Source organism: Gordionus sp. m RMFG-2023, chromosome 3 (genome assembly GCF_954871325.1).
Source record: "Gordionus sp. m RMFG-2023 chromosome 3, tfGorSpeb1-WG-v2, whole genome shotgun sequence".
Lineage (NCBI taxonomy): Eukaryota > Metazoa > Nematomorpha > Gordioida > Chordodea > Parachordodidae > Gordionus > Gordionus sp. m RMFG-2023.
In genome coordinates this window covers 15,473,317-15,498,146 of record NC_088777.1, presented here as the reverse complement: position 1 = coordinate 15,498,146, position 24,830 = coordinate 15,473,317, and the positions used below count along the sequence as shown (strand labels likewise).

The window sequence follows — 24,830 nt, the reverse complement described above, 5'->3', positions numbered from 1 at the left end:
TAGTGAAGATGTACCAATGAAAAGTGACAATTGTCATAATCGTTATTTTTAAAGTTTTTTGAATTTTTTTGAAGAAAGTATGTTAAAATAAGTATTAATAACATGTGTAAATATAAATTTAGTGAGGATGTACCAATGAAAAGTGACAATTGTCATAATCTTTAATTTTAAAGTTTTTTGATGAAAATATGTTAAAATAAGTATTAATAACATGTGTAAATATAAATTTAGTGAAGATGTACCAATGAAAAGTGACAATTGTCATAATCGCTATTTTATATGTTTTTTGAATTTTTTTGACGACAATATGTTAAAATAAATATTAATAACATGTGTAAATAAAATTTAGTGAAGATGTACTCTAGATAAGCGACAATTGTCATAATCATTATTTTTAAAGTTTTTTTAATTTTATTGACAAAGATTTTTTAATAATAAGTATTGATAACATGTTTAAATAAAAATTTAGTGAAGATGTACTCTAGATAAGCGACAATTGTCATAATCATTATTTTTAAAGTTTTTTGATTTTTTTTTTGACGAAAATAGTTAACTTGCATCAATATTGATTTTAAAATAGAAAAAAAAGTTTACCCAAATTTTAAACAAGATTGTCTGGTGAAAATTGGCAAAAAAATAATAATTTCAACTTAGAATTTATGATATAAATTTTGCATTAATTTCTGACCCGATGAACGGATGTAATAAAAAGCCAATTTGCTCCTGTTTTTAGGGAAGCAGGGATTCGAACCGAACCCGAACCCGGAGAAGTGAACCCGGGTTTTTAGAAAAAAACTCTGAACCCGAACCGAACCTGAACCCTATTTATAAAATTTTCAAAACCCCGAACCGAACCCAAGAATTTTATTTGAACCCGGGTTCAATCGGGTTCAGTGTATTATTTAAAATCATATATTAATATATGTAAATACAAATATTATATTTTCAAATTTCCAATTAAATGAAGTCTTAATAAATTTTAAACAACTTAATTCATTTATGCCATTTTTAAATTTATACTCGATTCCTATTGGAGTGTTAAAAAATTTTAAACAATTGAATTAATTTACGCCATTTCTTATTATTCTTAAAGATTACTAATTAGAAGAAAATGGTTAACAAATCAAAGTAAAAATTATTATATTGTTAATTTAAAAAATTGTAAACATCTAACCTAAAAATTGTTAAATGTAGGGCAGTTTTTGTGAACTTATTAAAATGATTTTAAAATTTATATATGCTAATCATTTATTTTTGGTTCAGTTTAATTTTTACAAGATATTAATGAAGTGCATATTCTAAATGAAATTAAATTTATAAATATCTCTTTTTTAATTCTGAAATCATTGCTATTTAAAAAAATTGTTCTCTTTTTATAGATTAAAGATAAAGTCATATTTGATAAGCATTTTACCCTTAATACAATAGAAAAAAAATCAATATGTTCATATTGCAAAGTAAAAATGTCTGGTAATCACTTGTCAAATTTAAAAAGACACCTGGAAAGAAATCACAACAATGAATATTTTCATTATTTAAATGAAAAAACCAAATATCAGGAATTGTTATTGACAAAAAAACCTAAAATTAATATAGAAACCTTTTTTCCAAAAAAGCATATAAGTATAAATATATCATCTAATGATTTGATGAGTTCTATACTAGAACTTGTTACTGTAAATGGCCGGCCTTTATCAATTATTGAAAATTCGGGATTTCAAAGAATTATAAATCCACTCCTATCTGGGCTCAATTTAGTTATAAACAAAGAAAATTTATCCAGAACTATTAATAAAACAGCCCAATCAATTAGAGACAAAATATCGAGAGAGGTAGAAGGAAAATTAATAAGTTTAAAAGTTGATGCAGTTCAACGACTTAGATAGGTCAATTCTTGGTGTAAATATTCAATTTATATCAAAGTCCATTATAAATTTGAGGACTCTTGGAATTGTAGAGCTGAAAGAGAGATGTACAGGAGAATATATTAAAAACTTTACTAAAATTTAAAATTAATATTCAACAAATATACACAATTACTTCTGATAATGGTTGTAATTTTTTAAGAGCTATAAAGCTCCTGCAACCTGAAACTGATTATGATATAAGGAGTGAATCAGCAGATGAGGAAAATATGGATGTAAATGTATATAAATATGATATTGATGATATACAAAATACTTTTTTATCAACTATTATATCCTATCCGATTTATAGTGTACGGTGTGCAGCTCACACACTTCAGCTGGCACTTCAAGATGCTATAAAATTATCACCTATTGTGGAAACCATTGCAAAGGCTAGGAGCCTAAATTTAAAATTAAGACATTCCACTTACCAAAAGTTATTAAAAAATATGAAACTCCCTAAGCCTGTGTTAGATTGCCACTGGCATTCAACCCATGATATGTTAGAAAGGCTGATTTTACTAAAACCCAATATCGAAGATTTTTTTACAGAGCAATCTGGTTATTTATTGACTGAAGATTGAAAAGAGATAATAACGATTGTTGAAATTTTAAAACCGCTAAAAATCGCAACCAAACAATTCCAATCTGAACAGTTAACACTGACAGATTTTTATGCAGCATGGTTAAGATGCTGCATCGAACTGGAAAAAAATCCAAACCATTTTGCTCAATTACTATATTCTTGTCTTAAGAACAGAGAAGAAAGGTTTATAAAGAACGAAATTCTCTTAGCTGCCATATACCTGGACCCAAGATACAAGGTTAATTAAAAGCTTAGTAAATTAATTATTTTAGATTTATATTAAAATTGTTATTTTATGAAATATTTAAATATAAACAATATAAATCCTTAAATATTACAGGTATTACTTAGTGATGATGATAAGATTTGTGCGAAAAAACATCTTGTCAATTTATGGAGACGAATTAAAAGCTTAACAACGCCGATTTTATCTGATGATATTAGTTCCGATGAAGTTATTGAACAAGAAGATGATTTAGAGAAATTGATACAACTTAAAGAAAGGCAGGAGAAAATACTTAAAAGAGGGCCAACGATTGCTGAGAAAAGTATTGGAACAATAATTACTGGATTTAGCGATTATAAAAGATTAGATAAGAAGGAAAATATTTTGCATTTTTGGGAGTCTGCTAAGCTGGAACACCCTGAATTATATATTTTATCTAAAATCTTATTTGCTGTTCCTGCAACCCAAGTTAATTTTTCATATTTTCACATATAAATACATTTAACATAGGTTAGCGTTGAAAGATCTTTTTCACATTTGAAATTCATTCTTTCACCACATAGATCGAGGATGAGTGAACAACTCTTGGAAGATATTATGCTAATACGTCTAAATAAAATTTTTAAAATTGATACATGACTATATGCTTTGTATTTTTAACTATATTTGCCTATAAATAAAATAAAAAATTTATTTTTTATATCAAATTTATGTCTAGTTTTTTATTATGATTTAAATATAGAATTTTTTTTATCAACTCAAAAATTCTTGAACCCGAACCGAACCCGAACCAAACCTGGGTTCAAAAATATTTCCCTGAACCGAACCCGAACCGAACCCACCTTTTTTTTTATACCCCGAACCGAACCCGAACCGAACCCGGACAAAAATTTTGTCGGGTTCGCATCCCTGTAGGGAAGAATCTATTATTACCATATGTTTTTTCTATGGCATATACTCAGGCAATTTTAATTTTACAGTCTATATTTTTACCAATTTACATCAAAGAAATTTTAAAAATAACGATTATGACAATTGTCACTTTTCTATGGTACATCTTCATTAAATTTTTATTTAAACATGTTATCAATACTTATTTTAAAATATTTTCGTCAAAAAAATTCAAAAAACCTTAAGAATAACGATTATGACAATTGTCACTTTTCATTGGTACATCTTCACTAAATTTATATTTACACATGTTATTAATACTTATTTTATCATATTTTCGTCAAAAAAATTCAAAAAACTTTAAAAATAACGATTATGACAATTGTCACTTTTCTATGGAACATCTTCACTAAATTTTTATTTTAAACATCTTATCAATACTTATTTTAACATATTTTCGTCAAAAAAATTTAAAAAACTTATAAAATAACGATTATGACAATTGTCACTTTTCTATGGTACATCTTCACTAAATTTTTATTTAAACATCTTATTAATACTTATTTTAACATATTTTCTTCAAAAAAATTCAAAAAACTTATAAAATAACGATTATGACAATTGTCAATTTTCTATGGTATATCTTCACTAAATTTTTATTTAAACATGTTATTAATACTTATTTTAACATATTGTCGTCAAAAAAATTCAAAAAACTTTAAAAATAACGATTATGACAATTGTCACTTTTCATTGGTACATCTTCACTAAATTTATATTTACACATGTTATTAAACTTATTTTAACATTTTCTTCAAAAAAATTCAAAAAACTTATAAAATAACGATTATGACAATTGTCACATTAAAATTTTATCCTTAAAAAGATCATATAAAATCATCAAAAAAGTTTCATAAAATCCACCTCATTTAATAAAAAATAGATAATTTTAAAAAAATTATAAAAGATCACCTAAAAGATTGTTTATTTATCTAATAAAATATACAATATAATTCCTCAATAAAAGATGTATTTTCAAAGAAGATTGTGAAAATCACTAATAAATTATATTAAAAAGAATATTACATTTTTACAATATAGCAGCATATTATTTTTTTTATTAAAATAACATCAAATAAATAAATTATTTTTCATTTCAAAATATAATAATATAAATAAAAAATATTAAATCATATCATGTTTATTTGTTGATAATTATAAAATATTTACATTAAATATAAATAAAATAAATTATTTTACTAAAATAAATAAATAATAATTAATACTAAGCATCAATGCAGAATTTTGACTAATTTAATTTTAGCAGATAGGCTTAGTTAGACGATTTTTAGGCTTAGCAATAGTGTTGTTAAATTGCTGGGTCGGGTCGGCTTGGCCGAAAACCCAGCAAGGTTTGAGCCGAAAAAAACGACCTTAAACCCGAGCCAACCCATTTAGCCATAGATCAGACCCGACCCGACCCAATGGGCCACATGAGCTGACCCATTGGGCCGACCCGATGAGTCGGCTTGCTGGGTCGGCTTGCTGGGTCGGATTGTTGGGTCGGCTTGATGGGTCGGCTTGTTGGGTCGGCTTGGTGGGTCGGCTTGCTGGGTCGGCTTGATGGGTCGGCTTGTTGGGTCGGCTTGCTGGGTCGGCTTGATGGGTCGGCTTGTTGGGTCGGCTTGCTGGGTCGGCTTGGTTGGGTCGGCTTGCTGGGTCGGCTTGTTGGGTCGGCTTGATGGGTTGGCTTGCTGGGTCGGCTTGTTGGGTCGGCTTGATGGGTCGGCTTGATGGGTCGGCTTGCTGGGTCGGCTTGTTTCGTCGGCTTGCAGGGTCGGCTTGCTGGGTGGGCTTGCGTTAAAATTTGTCATAATCGTCATCTTTAGGTTTTTTCGAATTTTTTTGAAGCAAATAGGTAAAAATATATTTTGTGAACATGTTAAATTAAATTTTTAGTGAATATGTACCTTAGAAAAGTGACAATTGTCATAATCTTCATTTTTAAGTTTTTTCGAATTTCCTTGAAGCAAATAGGTAAAAATATATATATTAACATGTTATATTAAATTTTCAGTGAATATGTACCTTAGAAAAGTGACAATTGTCATAATCGTAATTTTTAAGTTTTGTCGAATTTTTTTGAAGCAAATAGGTAAAAATATATATTGAAACATGTTAAATTAAATTTTCAGTGAATATGTACCTTAGAAAAGTGACAATTGTCATAATCGTCATTTTTAAGTTTTTTCGAATTTCTTTGAAGCAAATAGGTAAAAATATATATATTAACATGTTAAATTTAATTTTCAGTGAATATGTACCTTAGAAAAGTGACAATTGTCATAATCGTCATTTTTAAGTTTTTTCGAATTTCTTTGAAGCAAATAGGTAAAAATATATATATTAACATGTTATATTAAATTTTCAATGAATATGTACCTTAGAAAAGTGACAATTGTCATAATCGTCATTTTTAAGTTTTGTCGGATTTTTTTGAAGGAAATAGGTAAAAATATATATTGTAAACAGGTTAAATTAAATTTTCAGTGAATATGATAATCGTCATCTTTAAGTTTTTTTAAGCTTTCTTTTAATCTTAGTGGTTTTTAATTATAAAGTTCAAAAATTTTATTTTTATAAAGATATTTCTATTGCCATTTTTTTTAACACCACGCTTGAAATGTAAAAATTAAAAAAACATTTTATTTATGTTTAAAGCCTGACACCAGTGTTTTTAAAGTAGCACGCTGTTTTTTTTTCAGTAGCGGTAGCTTTAGTGAGCTACCGCTACTGAAAAAAAATTAGCGATAGCGATAGCGGTAGATCGCCACTAATTTAGAAAGCGAATTAGCATTTATAATTCTAAAATCAATCTTCTTATATTTTATTTAATTTTGAAATTTATATTTAAAAATCTGCGTTAAAGTTTTCAAAATAATTTAAAATGACGAGACTAATATTATAGATAATTTTAGTACAGATCATATCGACAGTAATTTTCCTATAAAATGTTGAGAATATTGAATTTCTTTTTCTTGAATTTGCAAATACTTTAATCTCGATAAAAATAATTAACACAGAGTAAAATTTAATTGAGGTTTTATTATCAAGCAAGACTAGTAGCTTCAACGAGGAAACATTTAAAAGTAATAAATCAAACAAATTTAATATCAATGTGTAGCCCAATCCTAAATCTTTAAAATAAAATTTGAATCAAAGCTGTATCTGTAATAAATTTTTGATAATATTTTATAAATTATTTTAATGTTAAGCATGCTTAATTAACCACTCAAATTTTATCAAAACATGCTAAAATATACTTATTTCAATCCTTTCACATTTTAGCCAAAAGTGTGGTGACCTGGCTTGTTGGCAAACATGGCCATCCACTTATCGCCTACATAATTTTTATTCTAACTATTACTATTATAATTTAGATTGACATCAGCCAGATCAAAAACGCCACCTACCATAAATTACACTACTATTGAAACTCCTCTAGATACATTTTTTTAAATCTAAAAATACTCAAATAAATTTTTTGACGATTTTTCTTATATAAAAAATATGTATATTAAAAATACTACATTGCGCGCTAGAATTGAACGATTATTTAATCATAGCTTATACTTTCTAATTGTCTGACTAGACTTGAGGAAGACAGTATGGAAATGTTATTATTATTGAGATGCAATAAAAAAATAAATAAATTCTATATATATTTGAAATTTTAATATTTTTAATTTGTGGAAATAGAGATGCTTAGAAAATATTTTGTAAAAAATTATAAAATAACGTAAAAAGTAGATAATAGCACGCTACTTTTTTGAAAATGTTAGCGGTAGCGATAGCGCGCTACTTTTAAAGTATGTATCTAAAATTATCAAAATTATACGAATTTTTATTATTTGGATATAGAATTATCATTTAACTGCTAAGATATTAAAATTATTCTGTAAATTTATCAATCTTAAGAAATAAAAATGACATTTTTTTCCGTTATATGGCAGAAAATGTAATGGTTTTGGAAGCACCATATCCAAGGTGAGGGGGAATGGGTGTCAAAATTCTTGGAGAAAATTAAAATTGACAAAAAAATAAATAAATGTGACAATGCTCACAAATTTAATAAAATATATTTGTAAATATTTAATATTTATAAATATATAGCAGTTCCCAAGATATAAAAAGACCGAAATTATAGATGATTTTTTTTAATTAAAAATTGATTTGTCTAACCCCGGTCTCCCCAACACGCTCTGTAAATTTTAGACATACACTGAAATACATCACACACATAAATTAGAAATCATCTCTAGTAAATGATTTAAAAGGGGACCTTATGAATTCCTTATCCAAATACGACATATATAATTTCCTATGAATTATGGGTTAAATATAAAAAAATCCCAAGATAAAGCAACAAATTTTAGAACAGGGGATTCAAACTATTATTTTTGCCGAGGGGTGTATATCATAATTATCTAAAGAAGTATTAAATTTAAAACCTCCTCTTCAATCAATTTCAAAATTAATGGAATTGGTTTCATAGGTCTCTTGACGCCTGTCTTCTCTATATATAGTAATTATAATAGTAAATAAAAAAATATATACAATGATGCATTTTTTTTTAAAGTAACATACTGTAATGTCTAAGATTTTATTATAAAGTGATTAGTTAGTCATATTTCAGAAAAGTATTTTTTAAGAAATAATTGAATATTCTAAATATTAATGTATAATGATAAAATAAAAGACATATTGAACAAAACGCCGGACAGTAATACTCTAATTTTTACGAAAATATTTATCTGTCAATTTCAATTTTTCTGCAATTGGCATTTTCGTCCTCCGAAATTTAATTTATTTCAATATCGATTTTAGTGACATTTATTTATTTTTTTTCATATATATTTAATATATTATCATAGTAGTGTTACAATAATATTAATTGTTAATTTTTTTCAAATAATGCCTTTTTACAATTTTTATACTCCTTTGATTATTAGTTACTTGCTTTTTTAATTTTTTTCAAATAATGCCTTTTTACAATTTTTATACTCCTTTGATTATTAGTTACTTGCTTTTTTTTAAACATATTTTTTTAAATTTAATTCGAGCCGTACATGTGTTTGTTTTGTTGTGAGTATACATATAAATTTGATTGTCTTTTTTTTATTTTTTTTAAAAAATATGAAATGAATCCTTTGACTTTGTATTAATTAAAATTTATAATGAAAATAAACAATTCATCAATCTGGATGATTAATATATAATTTAAAAAAATTAATAAATTAATAATTTATTGTGATTTTATTTTTAGTTTATCAAAGATTAACTGTCAATGCAGGGTAAAAGAAACCCCCATTTTTCTCAAAAAAAAAGAAGATATATATATAGAATAATACCACATTACAATTGGCCAAACTACCCCTTCTACCATATATTTTCTTTTAAATTTCTAAAAATCTACTACCACACATTTTTTAAAAAGACAGAAAAAAATGGCTAATTTGTTAGTGAAAAAAAATATCAGATTTTACTTCGATTTTTATTTATTAATGTTGATCTTGATCTTTATATTTATAGATCAATAATTACATCTAAACTTCCTTAAAGATATTCTCTAAAGACTATCATTTATATGTGTGAAGCGGTATTAATAATGTCTAAAAATTAGAAATGACTTATACTCTCATTTTTTATATTTAAATTAGACAGGTTTAAGGTTTTATTTTTAAACAAACAATCGTTGCCAAAAATACGTATTTCCTGATGACAACCCCCCCCCCCCCATGTATAATATACCTATTAGAGATCTGCAAAGTTAGGCCCGGCCCGTACCGGGCTCGAGTCAGGCCCGAACGGGATTCGGTCCGGGCTCGGGCCTAATTCTATTTAAAATAATCGGGTTCGGGCCGAGCCTAATATGATAAAAAAATTTGGGCTAGGTCGGGTCGGACCTTCCAAATTTTATTAAATATATCTAAATTTATCAATTTTATATTGAAAATTTTTGATTTAATTTATTGAAACTAAAGGCTATATAACATATGTCTTTTATTTTAAGTAATTATAAAAATTAATTTCTATATTTGAATAAATTCGGGCCAGGTCGGTCCGGATTTTTTTAAAATAAAATTTTCAGGCCCAGCCAAGATTTTTTTTAAATAAATTATATTTATTTTTGATTTTTATAGCGAATAATAACGATTTCAAATATAGGCTGTTCTAAAAAATACAGCCCGGCTTTGGTTTTTTTTTAAAAATTTTCGGGCCCTGGTCGGGTATATTTAAAAAAATCAGGTCTCCGAAAAACATACCAAGAAGTACAACATCTGAAAGTAGATTTAAAGGTTTGATCTTTTGAATATTCATAGGACAACAAGCAAGAATGAGATAATTGAAAAATTAGCTCAATCACAACGAAGATTGGATTTTACATTGTAAATATATAACATACAAAATGCAATTATTCCTAAGAAACTTTTTGTGTAAAGGCTCAAAAAATTCAAATTTCTATTTTGGGTCATTTAAGTGATTTTTTACATATAATTTTTTTATAATTCACATTAATTTAAAATTGTGTATTAGAAATAGTTATTAGTCCTGATAAATTTATGCTTGATATTTTTAAAAAACAATAATATTTCTTCAAAATTTATTATCCCCCCCCTCCAGACCGAATTCCCGCGTACGCGCCTGAGTCGATATATTTGGTATAATATGGGATTCAAATCATATTACTTATATTTAAAGAGCAATAACTATTGTTCTAGTAATCTTCAGTTTAAGATTCTAAAAATATTAGCTATAGGGTTGTTAAACGGCTCGATGATCCGATTTTTATCACATCCAATATTTTAAGAAAAATATTGTCTTAACCTCTAGATTTTACTGATAGATGTTTAAATTAAAGGTCAGCAACAGGCGAGTTATCTCATGCCAGCCTATGCCCGGCTATAAAAAATTATTTTAAATATTTTAACATCCTTACAATATATTTTTTTAACTATTTAATTTAAAAAAATTCGAAAAAACTTAAAAATGACGATTATGACAATTCACTTTTCTAAGGTACATATTCACTGAAAATTTTATTTAACATGTTCACAACATATATTTTACCTATTTGCTTCAAAAAAATTCGAAAAAACTTAAAAATGAAGATTATGACAATTGTCACTTTTCTAAGGTACATATTCACTGAAAATTTAATTTAACATGTTTACAATATTTATTTTTACCTATTTGCTTCAAAAAAATTCGAAAATACTTAAAGATGACGATTATGACAATTGTCACTTTTCTAAGGTACATATTCACTGAAAATTTAATTTAACATGTTTACAATATTTATTTTTACCTATTTGCTTCAAAAAAATTCGAAAAAATTTAAAGATGACGATTATGACAAATTTTAACGCAAGCCGACCCACCGCTCAAGCCGACCCAGCAAGCCGACCCAACAAGCCGACCCAACAAGCCGATCCAGCAAGCCGACCCAACAAGCCGACCCAGCAAGCCGACCCAACAAGCCGACCCAGCAAGCCGACCCAACAAGCCGACCCAGCAAGCCGACCCAGCAAGCCGACCCAACAAGCCGACCCAGCAAGCAGACCAAATGGGTCGGCTCAACAGGCCCATTGGGTCGGGTTGGGTCGTGGTCAATTTTTCAACCCTGGCTCAGGGTTGAGCAGATTTCTACGACTTCGGCTCGGGTTGTGGGTCGTAAAAAACCAACCATTTAACAACACTACTTAGCAACACTACTATCAATTATATTTTAAAAATAAAAATAATGTATTTGTATTATGTTAATCAAATTTATCCAAAATTGAAATTATCTAAATAAATAAAATAGAATATGTAAGAAAGAGTAGTCTATAAATTTAAAAAAATGTATAGAACAGATATGTTTCATATAAAATATACACCCATAATAAATTTTAAATATCATAAATATATTTCCGTTAGATGGCGTAATAAACTAAAAATTTAGTTTTTAATTAAAAAAAATATGAATTATATGAGCATAATTCTTCACTTTGTATTAATTTATTTGGTACAAGCTATATAATCATAAAATGAAAAAAATTTTAAGTTTCCATCATTATTTTTTGAATTATGATGTCTCAGTTTAGTCAATTTTTTAGATTTTTGGGATTTTAAAAATATTTTATTTTTTTGACTCATTTTGTGTAAACTTACTCATATAAACATAAAATGAAAAAAAATTTAAGTTTCCGTCATTATTTTTTGAGTTGTGATGTCAATTCTCAGTTAATCAAAATTTTTAGATTTTTTGTTAAAAATATTTTATTTTTTTGACTCATTTAGTATAAACTTACTCATATAAACATAAAATGAAAAAAATTTTAAGTTTCCTTCATTATTTTTTATGTTATATTGTCAATTCTCAGTTTAGTCAAAAAATTTTTAGATTTTTGGGATTTTAAAAATATTTTATTTATTTGACTCATTTTGTGTAAACTACTCATATAAACATAGAAGAAAAAAAATTTAAGTTTCCTTCATTATTTTTTGAGTTATGATATAAATTCTCAGTTTAGTCAAAAAATTTTAGATTCAAATCTTTAAATATAGGAATTAATTTTTATAAATATTCAAAAAAAAAAGATAGATCATATATGCTATAAATAAAATAAAATATTTTAATTCAATATAAAATTGATAATTTAAAAATATTTCCAAGGCCCACCCAGCCTAGCATTAAATTCGTAAAATAAAAATAAAAAATTTTAGCTTATAAATTGAGAATATAATATATGAATAAATAATAGTTTTTTTTTACCTTTATATATATTCTATTGAGATAAATAATTATAATAATATAATAACTTTTCACATATCTGTAAACAACATTTTTACAATGGTGAATAAAATATTATGTAAGATATTTCGAGTACCATTTTATGTAACGTAATATACATTACATATTTACTAATTTTATAAAAATAATTATCTTTTTAAAACTTTGAAATTAGTACTTGAAGTCCTACTTCAGTTTAATTTATCAACTAAATTTATTTAAAAATCTGCCACAGGTGTTCAACATAATTATGTAAGTCGTTTAATCTAAACCTAATTAATAATTAAATTTAACCGGAACCAGATTCATACAAAAACATTTGGTATGAAGAAAAAAAAATGAATTGTTCGATCCTTCTTATCCTAATTTTTCCAAGATACAAAATAATAAATAAATGAGTGAATGAGAAGTTTGGAATATGATATAGATAACATTTAAGCTGTAAACATTTTTATAAAATAAAGATTTCGTTAGCCTTAGTATTTTATTAAAACGAATGTTAGACTTATTTATAACATAAATACCCAATGCTCTTTTTTAAGACCAATGAATGCCAAACGGCCCTTTTAAGAGCCACTAAATTTTAACCGAAGTAAAGTAGTTTTCTAATTCAATAACAACTATATATTATTGCATTTATTTATGAGTCAAAAATCCCAAAAATCTTAAATTTTTTGACTAAACTGAGAATTGACATCATAACTCAAAAAATAATGAACTTAAAATTTTTTTCATTTTATGTTTATATGAGTATGTTTACACAAAATGAGTCAAAAAAATAAAATATTTTTAAAATCCCAAAAATCTAAGTATTTTTGACTAAACTGAGAATTGACATAACTCAAAAAACAATGACGGAAACTTAAAATTTTTTCATTTTATGTTTATATGAGTAAGTTTACACAAAATGAGTCAAAAATATAAAATATTTATAAAATCCCAAAATTCTAAAATTTTTTGACTAAACTGAGAATTGACATCTTAACTCAAAAAATAATGACGGAAAAATTTTTTTCATTTTATGTTTATATAAGTAAGTTTACACAAAATGAGTAAAAATAAATAAAATATCTTTATCCAAAAAATCTAAAATTTTTGACTAAACTGAGAATTGACATCATAACTCAAAAAATAATGAAGGAAACTTAAATTTTTTTTCATTTTATGTTTATATGAGTAAGTTTACACAAAATAAAAAAATAAAATATTTTTAAAATCCCAAAAATCTAAAATTTTTTGACGAAAAAATAATGACGGAAACTTAAAATTTTTATCATTTTATGTTCATATGAGTTTTCACAAAATGAGTTAAAAAATAAAATATTTTTAAAATCCAAAAAATGTAAAATAATAAAAACGTATGATTTGTTGAATTCGATATTTCTAAAATTTAAATTGAACTGGAAAATCATATTAATTTTTGCAAATTTATAAGTCCAGATATCCGCAACATGAGCACAGGTTTCACTTCTTATTTACTCATTATATTTTGTACATAAACCTTTTAAATGCTAATTTTATCTAGAAAGCCTCCTCATGTCCCTTTTACTCTAATTTCTATAGGGCTGTAGGTTTGGGCTGTTTACACTGGTCCTCCCTTTTCAGACCAGCCCACAGACGTTTAAACAATAGTTCATGGACTATTGTGCGTACAAGTACGTACGGCTTGCTCACAAACGTGTAAAGGGCTTCTCATCTTTTCCCAAATTTTATTTAATCCAATTAGATGGAAATGAGAAATACCTAGCGTAGCTCTGTTGTACTTACAACGTTTAGAGGGCGTATGCGCTTTATGACGTATGACGTATATCATAACTCCAAAAATAATGATGGAAACTAAAAAAAATTTCATTTTATGATTATATAGCTTGTACCAAATAAATTTATCCAAGGTAAAGAATTATGCTCCTATAATTCATATTTTTTTAATTAAAAATTTAATTTTTAATATATTACTGAATCTAACGGAAAAATATTTATGATTTTTAAAATATATTATTGATGTTATATTTTCTATGTAACATATTTGTTCTATACATATTTTAAATTTATGGACTACAATTTCTTCTATATTCTATTTTATAGATTTGGAAAAAATTAAAGATAAATTTGATTTACATAATAAGAACATTTTATTTATATTTTTAAAATAAAATTGATAGGATATAAAATAAAAATAAATTTTACCTGTCAATTCTCAGTTTACCGGTCTATTCTCAATTTACCTAATTCTCAGTTTAGTTACACCGGCCTGTGGGTTTGATAATCGTTTTAAAAGGTTATATTATCATTCGCTCATCTAGAAACATGGTAGGATTAAAAATATTAACTCGTAAATATATCTATTTTTTTCAAATTATATAGGCGAGAACCGCAGAGAAGGCAATGTAAGTAACGATTAATATTTTTATATATGTGGGATTAAAATATATTTTTAGGACTGCTTTGAGCAGATGGAGGGATATGAAAATGCGAGAGGGCAAAATTTTGGTATATATGTTATCTTTTTTAAATAAACTAACGAAATTCCAAATTTTTTCTACAAAATAAAATAATATATTTAGTTATATACATTCCTAAGTACTTTATTATGAAGGATAATTTATTGGCTGGTTATTATTTGTAAAATGTTATAATTAATTTTTATTTGTGAAATTAAATTTGTAATTAAAGGATAAAAGACCATTTTTAGCAAGTGAGTGTTCAAGTGTTCCAGATGCAGAGAAGTGGAGAAAACAGATAATAAGAGAAATTGCCAGAAAAGTTTCTCAAATTCAAAATCGTAAATTTATTAAATATTGTATTTTGCAAACTTATTGTTTTTCAAACGAATAAAACATTAAAATTAACTGATCATGTTAAATATTGTATTTTGCAAACTTATTGTTTTTCAAAAGAAAGAAACATTAAAATTGACTGATTATGTTTATAATATGAATTTATTATGGTGAACTTTTATTTTCTGAATCCAGATTTTCAATGATATTGGTCTGCATATGAAATTACAAATCAAATATAATATTTCATTGATCAATGCGATTTATTGAATATGCCAAGCCTCAATATTTAAGATAGGGTTCTAATCCAGTATTTGATCCAATTTAATTAAGGCATCTCTAATATACAATAAATATTAAATAAAACAACCTACTGCTATTTCAACCTTAACATTTAAAAATGAAATTAATAATTTCGATAATTCATTTTTTTAGAATAACAAATACAATGACAACTTAAGATTTTAAGATAGTTCCAGGATTATTTAAAATTCTGAAACATGTTTAGAAAGGGATTTTTAAAATATCAATTATATATTATTATTTCCTTAAAAAAAAGCTGGTCTTGGTGAATTTCGAACAAGGGATCTCAACGATGAAATAAACAAACTTTTACGAGAAAAAAGACATTGGGAGATAAGGATAAAAGAGCTAGGTGGACCAGACCATTTTGCCTCATCAAATATTTCCATAAGAATCCTGAACAGGGAAGGTTTAAAGAGTTATTATTTAGATTAATTCTGATTATAGAAAGAGTACCATAGTTTGGATTTTTATCGAAATCAATGTATCACTAAAATATTTTTGAAGGAATTTTCTAACAACTGGTCTTATCACAACCAGGGTTTCGAACCGTTATGCATAACAATTTGGTTTGCTCCGGTTTTTAATTTAAAATTTTATAAAGGTTTTGTTTCATTTTGGTTTTTTTTAAAAAAATTTGTATCGGTTTGGTTTATAATTTATAATGGTTCTTTTTGGTTTGTTCCGGTTTTTATAAATTTGATTTTAAAAAAATTAACCATGTATATATTAATTTTAGAGAAAAATATTTTTAATTTATAATTTCTTATTTAATTTAACCATGATAATCTAATTGATATTTTTATTAAACTTAGTAAATATAAATTAGACAATTAATTTTTTTTTATTTCATAAATAATAAGATAAAAACAAACATGCATAAATACAATGATGAATTAAATAACACATAAATATAATAAAATGTATACTATTTATGTTTAAAAAGAGAATAGAACGGATAACTAAAATATTTTCTAATATTTCAAGATTTAATATAGTTCTCTGCACAGAGAGTATAAACTTAAGGCTAGAAAATGCTTACAGATACCTGTGTAGCTGGAACTGCTAGCACAGTTATAGCTAACTTATAAAGTTCTGGCATACTATTCTTTACATTTTCCCAATAATTCAAAAGATTAGTATCTTTTACTAATCTCTCTATATTATCAAATGACCGAATTATATATTCTATTTCTATACATTTTTTATAATTTTCTATGCCCTGAGAATTATTCTTATTAAGACTTTCATGCGACATTAATAAATCTTCAAAATCATATCTAAATTATCTTTCGTATGTAAACATGTAGGCATAGTATTTAGAATTTCAATATTCTTATTATTTAGACTTTGTATCAAGTTCCAAGTTTTACAAAGATGTTTTCTGGCGATCTCTCTTTCAAATGTTAAAAATATTATTTTAATAATAAATATTTATAATGACTTAAATGAATATTAGAATTCATAATTTAAAAAAACAATATGATTATAAATAAAAAATATCATATCATTAAAATATTGCTGACCATTTTATTTATTGTCATTTAAATTCTATTATCCAAGTTTTTATAATGATATAAAAAAAATAAATCATATAATATAAAAATGAATGTAAAAAGTACTTGATTTCTATTAGATGTTAGTTATTAATAGTAGATTTATTTAATTTTTTGCTAAATTATTAGAAAGTATTATTATAAAAGCTTATTAATAACTTATATATATAAACTTGTTAATTTAGCCAAGAATAATTATGTGTGATTAGGATATCTTATCTAATTAACAGATAATTGCCTAATCTCTAATAAAATAAGTATTTAAAGAAAAAAACAATGGACTTGGTACTAATTGATATATAATGTTATATAAAATATTTAATTTGAAAAGAAATCACCCATTTAAAAAATTCCCCAAGGAAAATTTAAAATTTAGATTAATTATTTAAAATTAATTATTTTTTAAAACCATTTTGAACCCTTTATAACGGTTTGGTTAAGGTTACGGTTAAGAAAACCATAACGGTTCATTCCGGTTTGGCGGTTCGGTTCGAAACTCTGATCACAACCTTGACCCAGAGCTTGTAACCCTTGGGAAACTCTATTTTCTAAATCAACCATTCTGAGCTCAGTTTCCAAACCAAAAAGAGAGCTATTTGAAAACTTTTTAACTCTAGTTTATCTTCGATTAAATCAGATAGGAGTGAAGGAGGGGAAGAAAAATCAGTTTTTTCAAATTAAATTATTGGGTTGTGACTGCAAATAATTGTAATTTAACTAAAAGTCATATTTACATTCTTTCCAAATAACAATTAAATATGTCCTACTGGTTATATGTAGCTTACTTTAGGATATTTTTATTAACTTAATTTATTTACAAATTTTCAGTGGATGCTTAAAGGAATTTTATTAAAAAATAAAGCAAAAGAACACTCTTAGATATTATAATATAGTTTTACACAACACCTCTTAAACCTTTAAAGATTCTAATTTTATGAGATTTAAATGTTAACGGTTTTTTTTAACATGTACACATTGCAGGATTTTAATAAACTAGATTTTATTTTACAATAATGGATAATTTTTAAATATATCTGTTGTGTTTAAAGAAAAAGAAATATAAACAGTTTTCTTTCAAAATCTTCCCCAAGTTGTTTTTGTCATTAGTTATCTCTTTAGTTTTTGTTTATCATAGTTCTATACATTCTTTTTTTATGCACAACATTAAAATGTATAAAACCTTGGTATAATTTTTTTTTCTCTCGACCAAAATCCACTTCAAACTTGTCCAAGCCAGATTTAATGGCCAAGTATAAACTCTTTTATAATAGTACTTTATTGTGAAAATAGTTATTTCTTTTGTGTAATAGCGATCATTAATTTTTTTTTGTTAACTTTGACGAAAAATTTTATACTATCAATAAATCATTTACGAGTGGATTTTACTTACTCCATATACAATCGACCGTGATGAGCCCCGATTAGGTAAATTTTATATCCGCACTAATCCTGTGGTGCGGTAAATGCCGTTCCTTAATATATATTTTTAGTCAGCTAAAGTTTTAAATTTGACTGATCCTGTGATGCAGCGTATGCTGTTCCTTATTATTATTTTTTTAATTTAGAACTTAAATCCGCCCAAATCCAGCAGTGCGGCGAATGCCGTTACCAGCGTCTACATGAGCGGGAGGGGTAAGAACAGTTTGCATCCTATTTTTTTGAGGAGGGTAGGGGGTAGACGGATTTTGGGAATAGGATAAATTTTTTGGGGGACTATCTATTAAATTTTGAGATGAAATAGGACAACATTTATTGCTGTAAAAATTAATAATTTTATTATAGAACTATTATAATACAATTCATCGACCAAATCTATATTGCAAACAATCATACACATTGTTTTCCAAATAAAACTTTCTGCTATCCTTTTAAATGTAATTTAAAAGGTTTAGATATTTCAGCAAGCTCATAATGTTATAATAATAAATTCATTGTAAATAATCGAGGTTTAATTGAATTATCTAAAAAATATCCTATATATTTACAAAATATCGTTAGTTGGTAGTAGAGATAGATTAATTTAAGTTATCCTTTATAAATTCTCTAAAAAGAGTATCATTATAATTAAAGGTGGAAATAAGAATGTAGAAACAACGTCGCTGAAGGTGAAATTTTTTTAGGGGGGTAGGTAAAGGTTTTTGAAGGGGGTTTGCATCCAGTGAAAATTCTGTCATGTAGACGCTGGCTGTTACTATTTATCAAATTAATTTACGACTTAAATCCGCCCTAATCCTGCGGTGTGGCAAATGCCGTTCTATATTTTTCAATTTTATCTTAGGTGGTCTATCCGTACTAATCCTGTGGAGCGGCGATTGCCATCATGGTTATGTAAACTACACACTAAAGAGGGACTGTAGTCGCTTATTAATGATTCATTGGTGGTATTTACCCTTTCTCTTTTTTTGATAGTGTTTAGTACAATGACCAACACAAAATCTGGTAACCCTTTCTGAGAATCCCGAACCATTGAACTCAGTTGATCCCTCCTCCTCCTTGATGGTAGAACTGTCTACGGTCACTACTCCAAATATTTCAATATCTGTTCAGAATTTATTATATTCTACTATATAAAAATCAATTAATAAATTAGTGTGATACAATTGAAAACAGTTTTAAGTTATTGTTATATATATTTTTTAAACGTGTTCATACAAGGTAAAGAAATACCAGCTAATCCAGGTTACAAATATTTTGGAGCTGCCAAAGACCTCCCAGGTGTCAGAGAATTACTCAGTGAACAAATCGGTTTGTTAATTAAAATTTATTAATTTTTTAGATTTATTCATAACATATGATTTAATAACTTCATTAAATTTATCACAAATAAAAAATAAGTTCAACCGTCAAATAGAAAATCGAAGGGCGAAATTTTGCGTAACATAGACTGCCACTACTACGGTTATTTGGACGAAGATGACGGGCTTTTATTGCCTCAAGAAAAGATTGCTCAACAAATTGGTCAATAGTTATTTTCATTAATGTTAAATCTTTATCCATTAATATATTATCGTAAATGATATCCTTGAATGAAAACTCCAAGAAATAAACTACGCAAAAAATCTTTTGATGAATTATTTTAAAGTTTTTTTGATAATTAAAATTTTTATTTAAACAAGAATTACAGATATTATTTATTTAAAGTATTATATTTATATTTTATGGTATAAAATTTGTTAGGCATCGATTCACAAATAGTAATATTTTTGGATCTGCAAATTTAAAATGATAATTTGGGTCTCCCTTATAGATAATTTTTTGACTAGTATTTTTTTAAATGACCAATTTTCCTACCATGATAGTAATAAACGGCAAAAAAATTATATTTTCTGCACTTTGATAAGCTGATGTATGAGATACAACTTAGCAAATGTGTTTATATTGGTTAATCTCCAGCCAAAGGCGCTGTACTTTGACCCAAGGCGTGAGCTTTATAATCTGACGTATTAAATTCAGCTAGTTCTAAAGTACTGTTATGAAAACTAAAGATAGGGCCTTAAATTTCTTATTTAGCGTGTGAAGGGAATTTGAGATTTTGCATAATTCCAACTTTAATAAGATCTAGCAAATTCTTATGATTTGAAATGCTTAGTTTTGTGATTTAGGCTTTTTATTAACTCCTTTGACAACATTCATGTGATTTAACACTTTAATCTATTTTTTTAATTTTATCATTATAAATTTGATTGCGAAGGTAACAACTACTTAGGGAGGGAGCGTAGACTTTTAAAAAGTCAGTTCAGGCCTTACTTTTTTTAAAAAAATCTGGCTGAGCTATTGAATTTGTTGACTTCTGATCTGTAAAATGCTATATACTCAGTTGAATGCGTTACCTAATAAAATTTTCATATTACAAAATTTTGTTAGCATAATATCTATATTGTGAATTCATCTTGCATACACTTAATAAAATTAAGATTCAGGATATAATTTTTAAATGTTCAAAATTTAAAATATCATTATTGGCTTATTATTGTGTGAAAATGAAAATATAGAATGTTAGGCGAATTTTAATCCTTTAAATTTAAGAGAATACAATATTTACTGAATAACATTGAGTTTCATAGATATAACTGTTTTTTTTTATTTTAATTTAATTAAAGAATACAGATTTAAATTGAAAAACATCATTTGATTTTAACTTTGTATAATATTTCTTTGTAAGTAATAATACTTCAGGAGATCTGATTAGAAAATTATTGGAAAAAGTTATATTGATAAATGAGCTATTTTGATATTTTGTCAAATGGAAAGCCCACGTTCTATCAAAAATTCGATATGTGCAAACTGTTTAAAAAAATTTAACTAGTCGATATCAGTGAGTCGGAAAGAAAATCAATTCTTTATTATGTATCCTCAAATAAAAAACTGCTAAACCAAAATTAAAATTTTATTTATTTTTACTAATTATTTTTGATTTTAACTCCTGTTATTTCCCTGAAGCCCTGATGCATTAGCCAAATTAAAATATTCGTTAGTTAGTTTAAAATAATCTTAATTATAATTATTAGTTTTATGACAATTCATACAATTTATTATACTTATTTTTTTATTATACAGTTTTTATATAGATTTTATTTTACAAATAGTTTACATGATATTTTTAATTTACATATATATGTTTTACTTTTAACGTTCAGTTTGACTAATAAAAATGTTATTTAATATTTAAAAAAAATTGTTTAGTATGTCCCAAAAATTTAAAACTCTCCCTCTCCATTTTTTTATAGCTGCTAGTTTTTTAATTATATTATGATAAATATGATTTAATTAATCTTTTTTCTTAGGATAAATCAATTGTTTATAACAATATATTACACCAATCAAGTAAGCAAAATATTTGTTTATTTAACAAAATTAATAAAAGATAATTATATCTAATTGAATTAGTTAATCAATTAATTATTATTATATGGTTGTTTTTATTACCTACCATCCTGAAAATCAATATTGTTATAACTTATTCAATATGGTAAAAATCAAAGATACATCCTGTTTAATAAAATTATGTTTTCAAGATGTAATAAAAAATTGATGGTTAGCTGGACCATGAATTCTTGGTAAAACAATCAACAGCTTCAGGAGAGTATAGCAAATATTTAGGAAAACAAGTTTTCTTTTAAACAATTAAATTTTAATGCCGAGTACATGAAAAGTTGCAATGCATTGTCAAAGTTAGGCATAAAAAATTGATCCTTTAATTTTAACATCTAGATTTTGGGAAATATGATAATTCTCATAATTGTATTATATTATTCTAATTTTTATGATAAAATTATTTTTATGGTAAATGATAGTAAAATAAATTTAATAAAAACTGATGTTTCTGATATTTTTACTAAATTTTATAAGTCTTTATTTTCTAAATTGCAAACCCTATAGATAAGAGATATTTCACTGAACCATAACATATTTTTGAAGGAGGATTCACAGCCTTGCCTGACAAACTAAATTTTTTTCTAAAAAATATTAAATAATTTCTCACCACATTGATTAGAATTATACAATTAAAAAATTTAAAAATTGAAACATTAAAATACAAATACAATTTAGTATTTTTCATATAAAAATGATTTTATTCTAAAATAATCTAAGTCTTTGACTTTTCTTATATTAAGTATTTGATCAAATTTAGTAAATTGAATTTAATTAGAAATATTGATTTTTTTGGCTAACCCTAGATTTAATAAAGTAAATTATATCTTTTAAATTATCATTTGTATATATTAAAAATTTATGGGGGTCTTTTCATAACCCGTTTGTTCATCTAAAATGGGATTGTCCATTAGATTTTTTATTACTAAATAAAAGATTATATAAAATTGAATTATAAGGCATATGATATCAGAAGTAAAATTTAATTTTTTTTAAAAAAAAACCATGTTTACTGGTTTAAATGTATTTATATAGCCAGGAAAGCCTTAGTACAAAAATGGGAAGAGGATAGAAAAACGCTGAAAAATCAGCAGCAAGAAAGCACGCCATCCAGTCATACATTGGAAAATTTTACCGAAAATGAAGAAATCGATGAATACGAAGATTACATTTGCGATACTCAGATATACGTTCCTACCCAAAAAGATGTACTTTCAATAATATATTACATTTAACAGAGATGTATTGATACGTTGTCGGCCAATACTTGCGGTTAGTGTTGGACGGCTTGATTTAGCCTAAGTAATATTTTTTTTAACTAAAATCTTTAGTTAGTCATTTTTAAAAATCAGATGATCGAGCCGTTTAACAACATTACTCACTTTATTGGTATCTATCATCCAATAATTTTAAATGATATCAGCAGACTATACAAAATAAAACGACAAATTTCTAAGCTGATATCCTTTGTGTTTTATTTCATTAAATAAATAATCGGTTAAATTTTGTGAGAATAATAATTGTTTAAAATTTAGGTAATTTAAAAAAAAAACTTTATTTTAGATTTAAATTTATCAATTTATTTATAAATTTTATTGCCCACACAATTTTATAAACGCATTTAGGTAAGTAGAAAAAACATTTTTATTTTAGATTTAAATTTATCAAGCTTCTTATATTATTTACAAATTTATTTACCCATACAAATTTAATATAATATAAATAATAGGTTCTGTTTATATAATGTAAATATGTGTTAATTATCGAATTTATTATGAGTAGCTTTCCATTTACTTTAGATTTAATGAGTGAATTATCAGAAATTAATGACGCTGACAACCATAATTAATCTCCACTCATACAATGCTTCTAATATTTTATTTATAAGCTTTACTTCAAATTATTTATTAAATTGCAAATTTATGACATAGAAATACAGCTAAGGCTTCTTTATATAAGCTGAATAATTTTTTATGTAATTTTTTTTCTTAACCTTCTTTTGTTTAATGCATTAAGTTATAAATCAGATTTTAAAAAAATTAACTTACATTGAGTTAACTGCTCTAACTATTTACATTTCCACTTGACTCTTAATTAAACCTTTTAATGTAACTAGTAAAAAATAACTTTAACAACACTATATATCATATTCATTTTATACAGATGGAGTTGGCCCTGTTGAATAAAAGAAAACTAGAGCTTATGAGTAAATATTCCCTGCAAACCAGGGGAGACATGGATGACGAGTGATCATTACTAAATTCGACAAAATTTAATATATACTATTAATATGATTTATTTTTTTGATAATTGTATATAATAATAATTTGATAATAACTGATGAAGAAAAAAGTTTCGATTTGGCAAGTCATTTAATCTCAGGGAAATTTTTTATTTATTATTTTTTGATAAATTTTATTTTCAATTTCAAATAAACACATTTAAAAATTATATAATAAACAAGACATTGTTCAAATTTTAAAACTAGACATAATCATAAAAATTATAAAAAGAAAATATAAAGAAAGAATGTTCTAACATTTAAAATTGTTTATATTAGAAGAAAAAAAATTTGTATATTTAATTAAAAAAAATAAATATTAACATGTAAAATGATCATTTTATATAAGGCTGATTTTAAAAGTCTTAAAATAATCGCCATTTGCAAATAGCAACATTTATTTTAATAAATCTATATTTATTTAAGAAACTTTTTTATAGTTATTTAAATCGCATATAAATATAAATTGCTAGATATTACATTTTTCCAAAAGATATAATATAAAAATAATTAACTATGTTAAAAAATTCATATTTTAATGAATGTTGAAAATTAATTATATAAACAATAAATTTCCGCAAGATGGATCACTTTT

The 24,830-nt window shown here is 25.4% G+C and overlaps 2 protein-coding genes across 2 annotated transcripts; both read left to right on the top strand.

Moving 5' to 3' along the window:
- Positions 1-1,649: 1,649 nt before the first annotated feature.
- Positions 1,650-3,490, top strand: LOC135926756 (uncharacterized). Its single transcript, XM_065462686.1, has 4 exons — positions 1,650-1,832; positions 2,564-2,731; positions 2,834-3,187; positions 3,230-3,490. The coding sequence occupies exons 1-4, from the start codon at positions 1,650-1,652 to the stop codon at positions 3,356-3,358; spliced, it is 834 nt and encodes a 277-aa protein (XP_065318758.1). The 3' UTR covers positions 3,359-3,490.
- An 11,170-nt stretch (positions 3,491-14,660) lies between these two features.
- On the top strand, positions 14,661-24,376 carry LOC135925952 (pre-mRNA-splicing factor ISY1 homolog). The gene is made up of 9 exons (XM_065461549.1): positions 14,661-14,756; positions 14,811-14,833; positions 14,885-14,936; positions 15,120-15,228; positions 15,783-15,935; positions 19,738-19,827; positions 19,918-20,040; positions 22,990-23,162; positions 24,118-24,376. Exons 1-9 carry the CDS (start codon positions 14,754-14,756, stop codon positions 24,202-24,204), a joined length of 813 nt encoding a protein of 270 aa, XP_065317621.1. The 5' UTR covers positions 14,661-14,753; the 3' UTR covers positions 24,205-24,376.
- Positions 24,377-24,830: the final 454 nt, after the last annotated feature.

Coding starts and splice junctions, on each gene's coding strand:
- LOC135926756 (XM_065462686.1), top strand. CDS start 1,650: ATGAGTTCTATACTAGAACTTGTTACTGTAAATGGCCGGCCTTTATCA. Junction 2,732..2,833: donor ACCTGGACCCAAGATACAAG/GTTAATTAAAAG, acceptor TAAATATTACAG/GTATTACTTAGTGATGATGA. Junction 3,188..3,229: donor TTGCTGTTCCTGCAACCCAA/GTTAATTTTTCA, acceptor CATTTAACATAG/GTTAGCGTTGAAAGATCTTT.
- LOC135925952 (XM_065461549.1), top strand. Junction 14,834..14,884: donor AGAACCGCAGAGAAGGCAAT/GTAAGTAACGAT, acceptor ATATATTTTTAG/GACTGCTTTGAGCAGATGGA. Junction 20,041..22,989: donor AAAGATTGCTCAACAAATTG/GTCAATAGTTAT, acceptor GTATTTATATAG/CCAGGAAAGCCTTAGTACAA.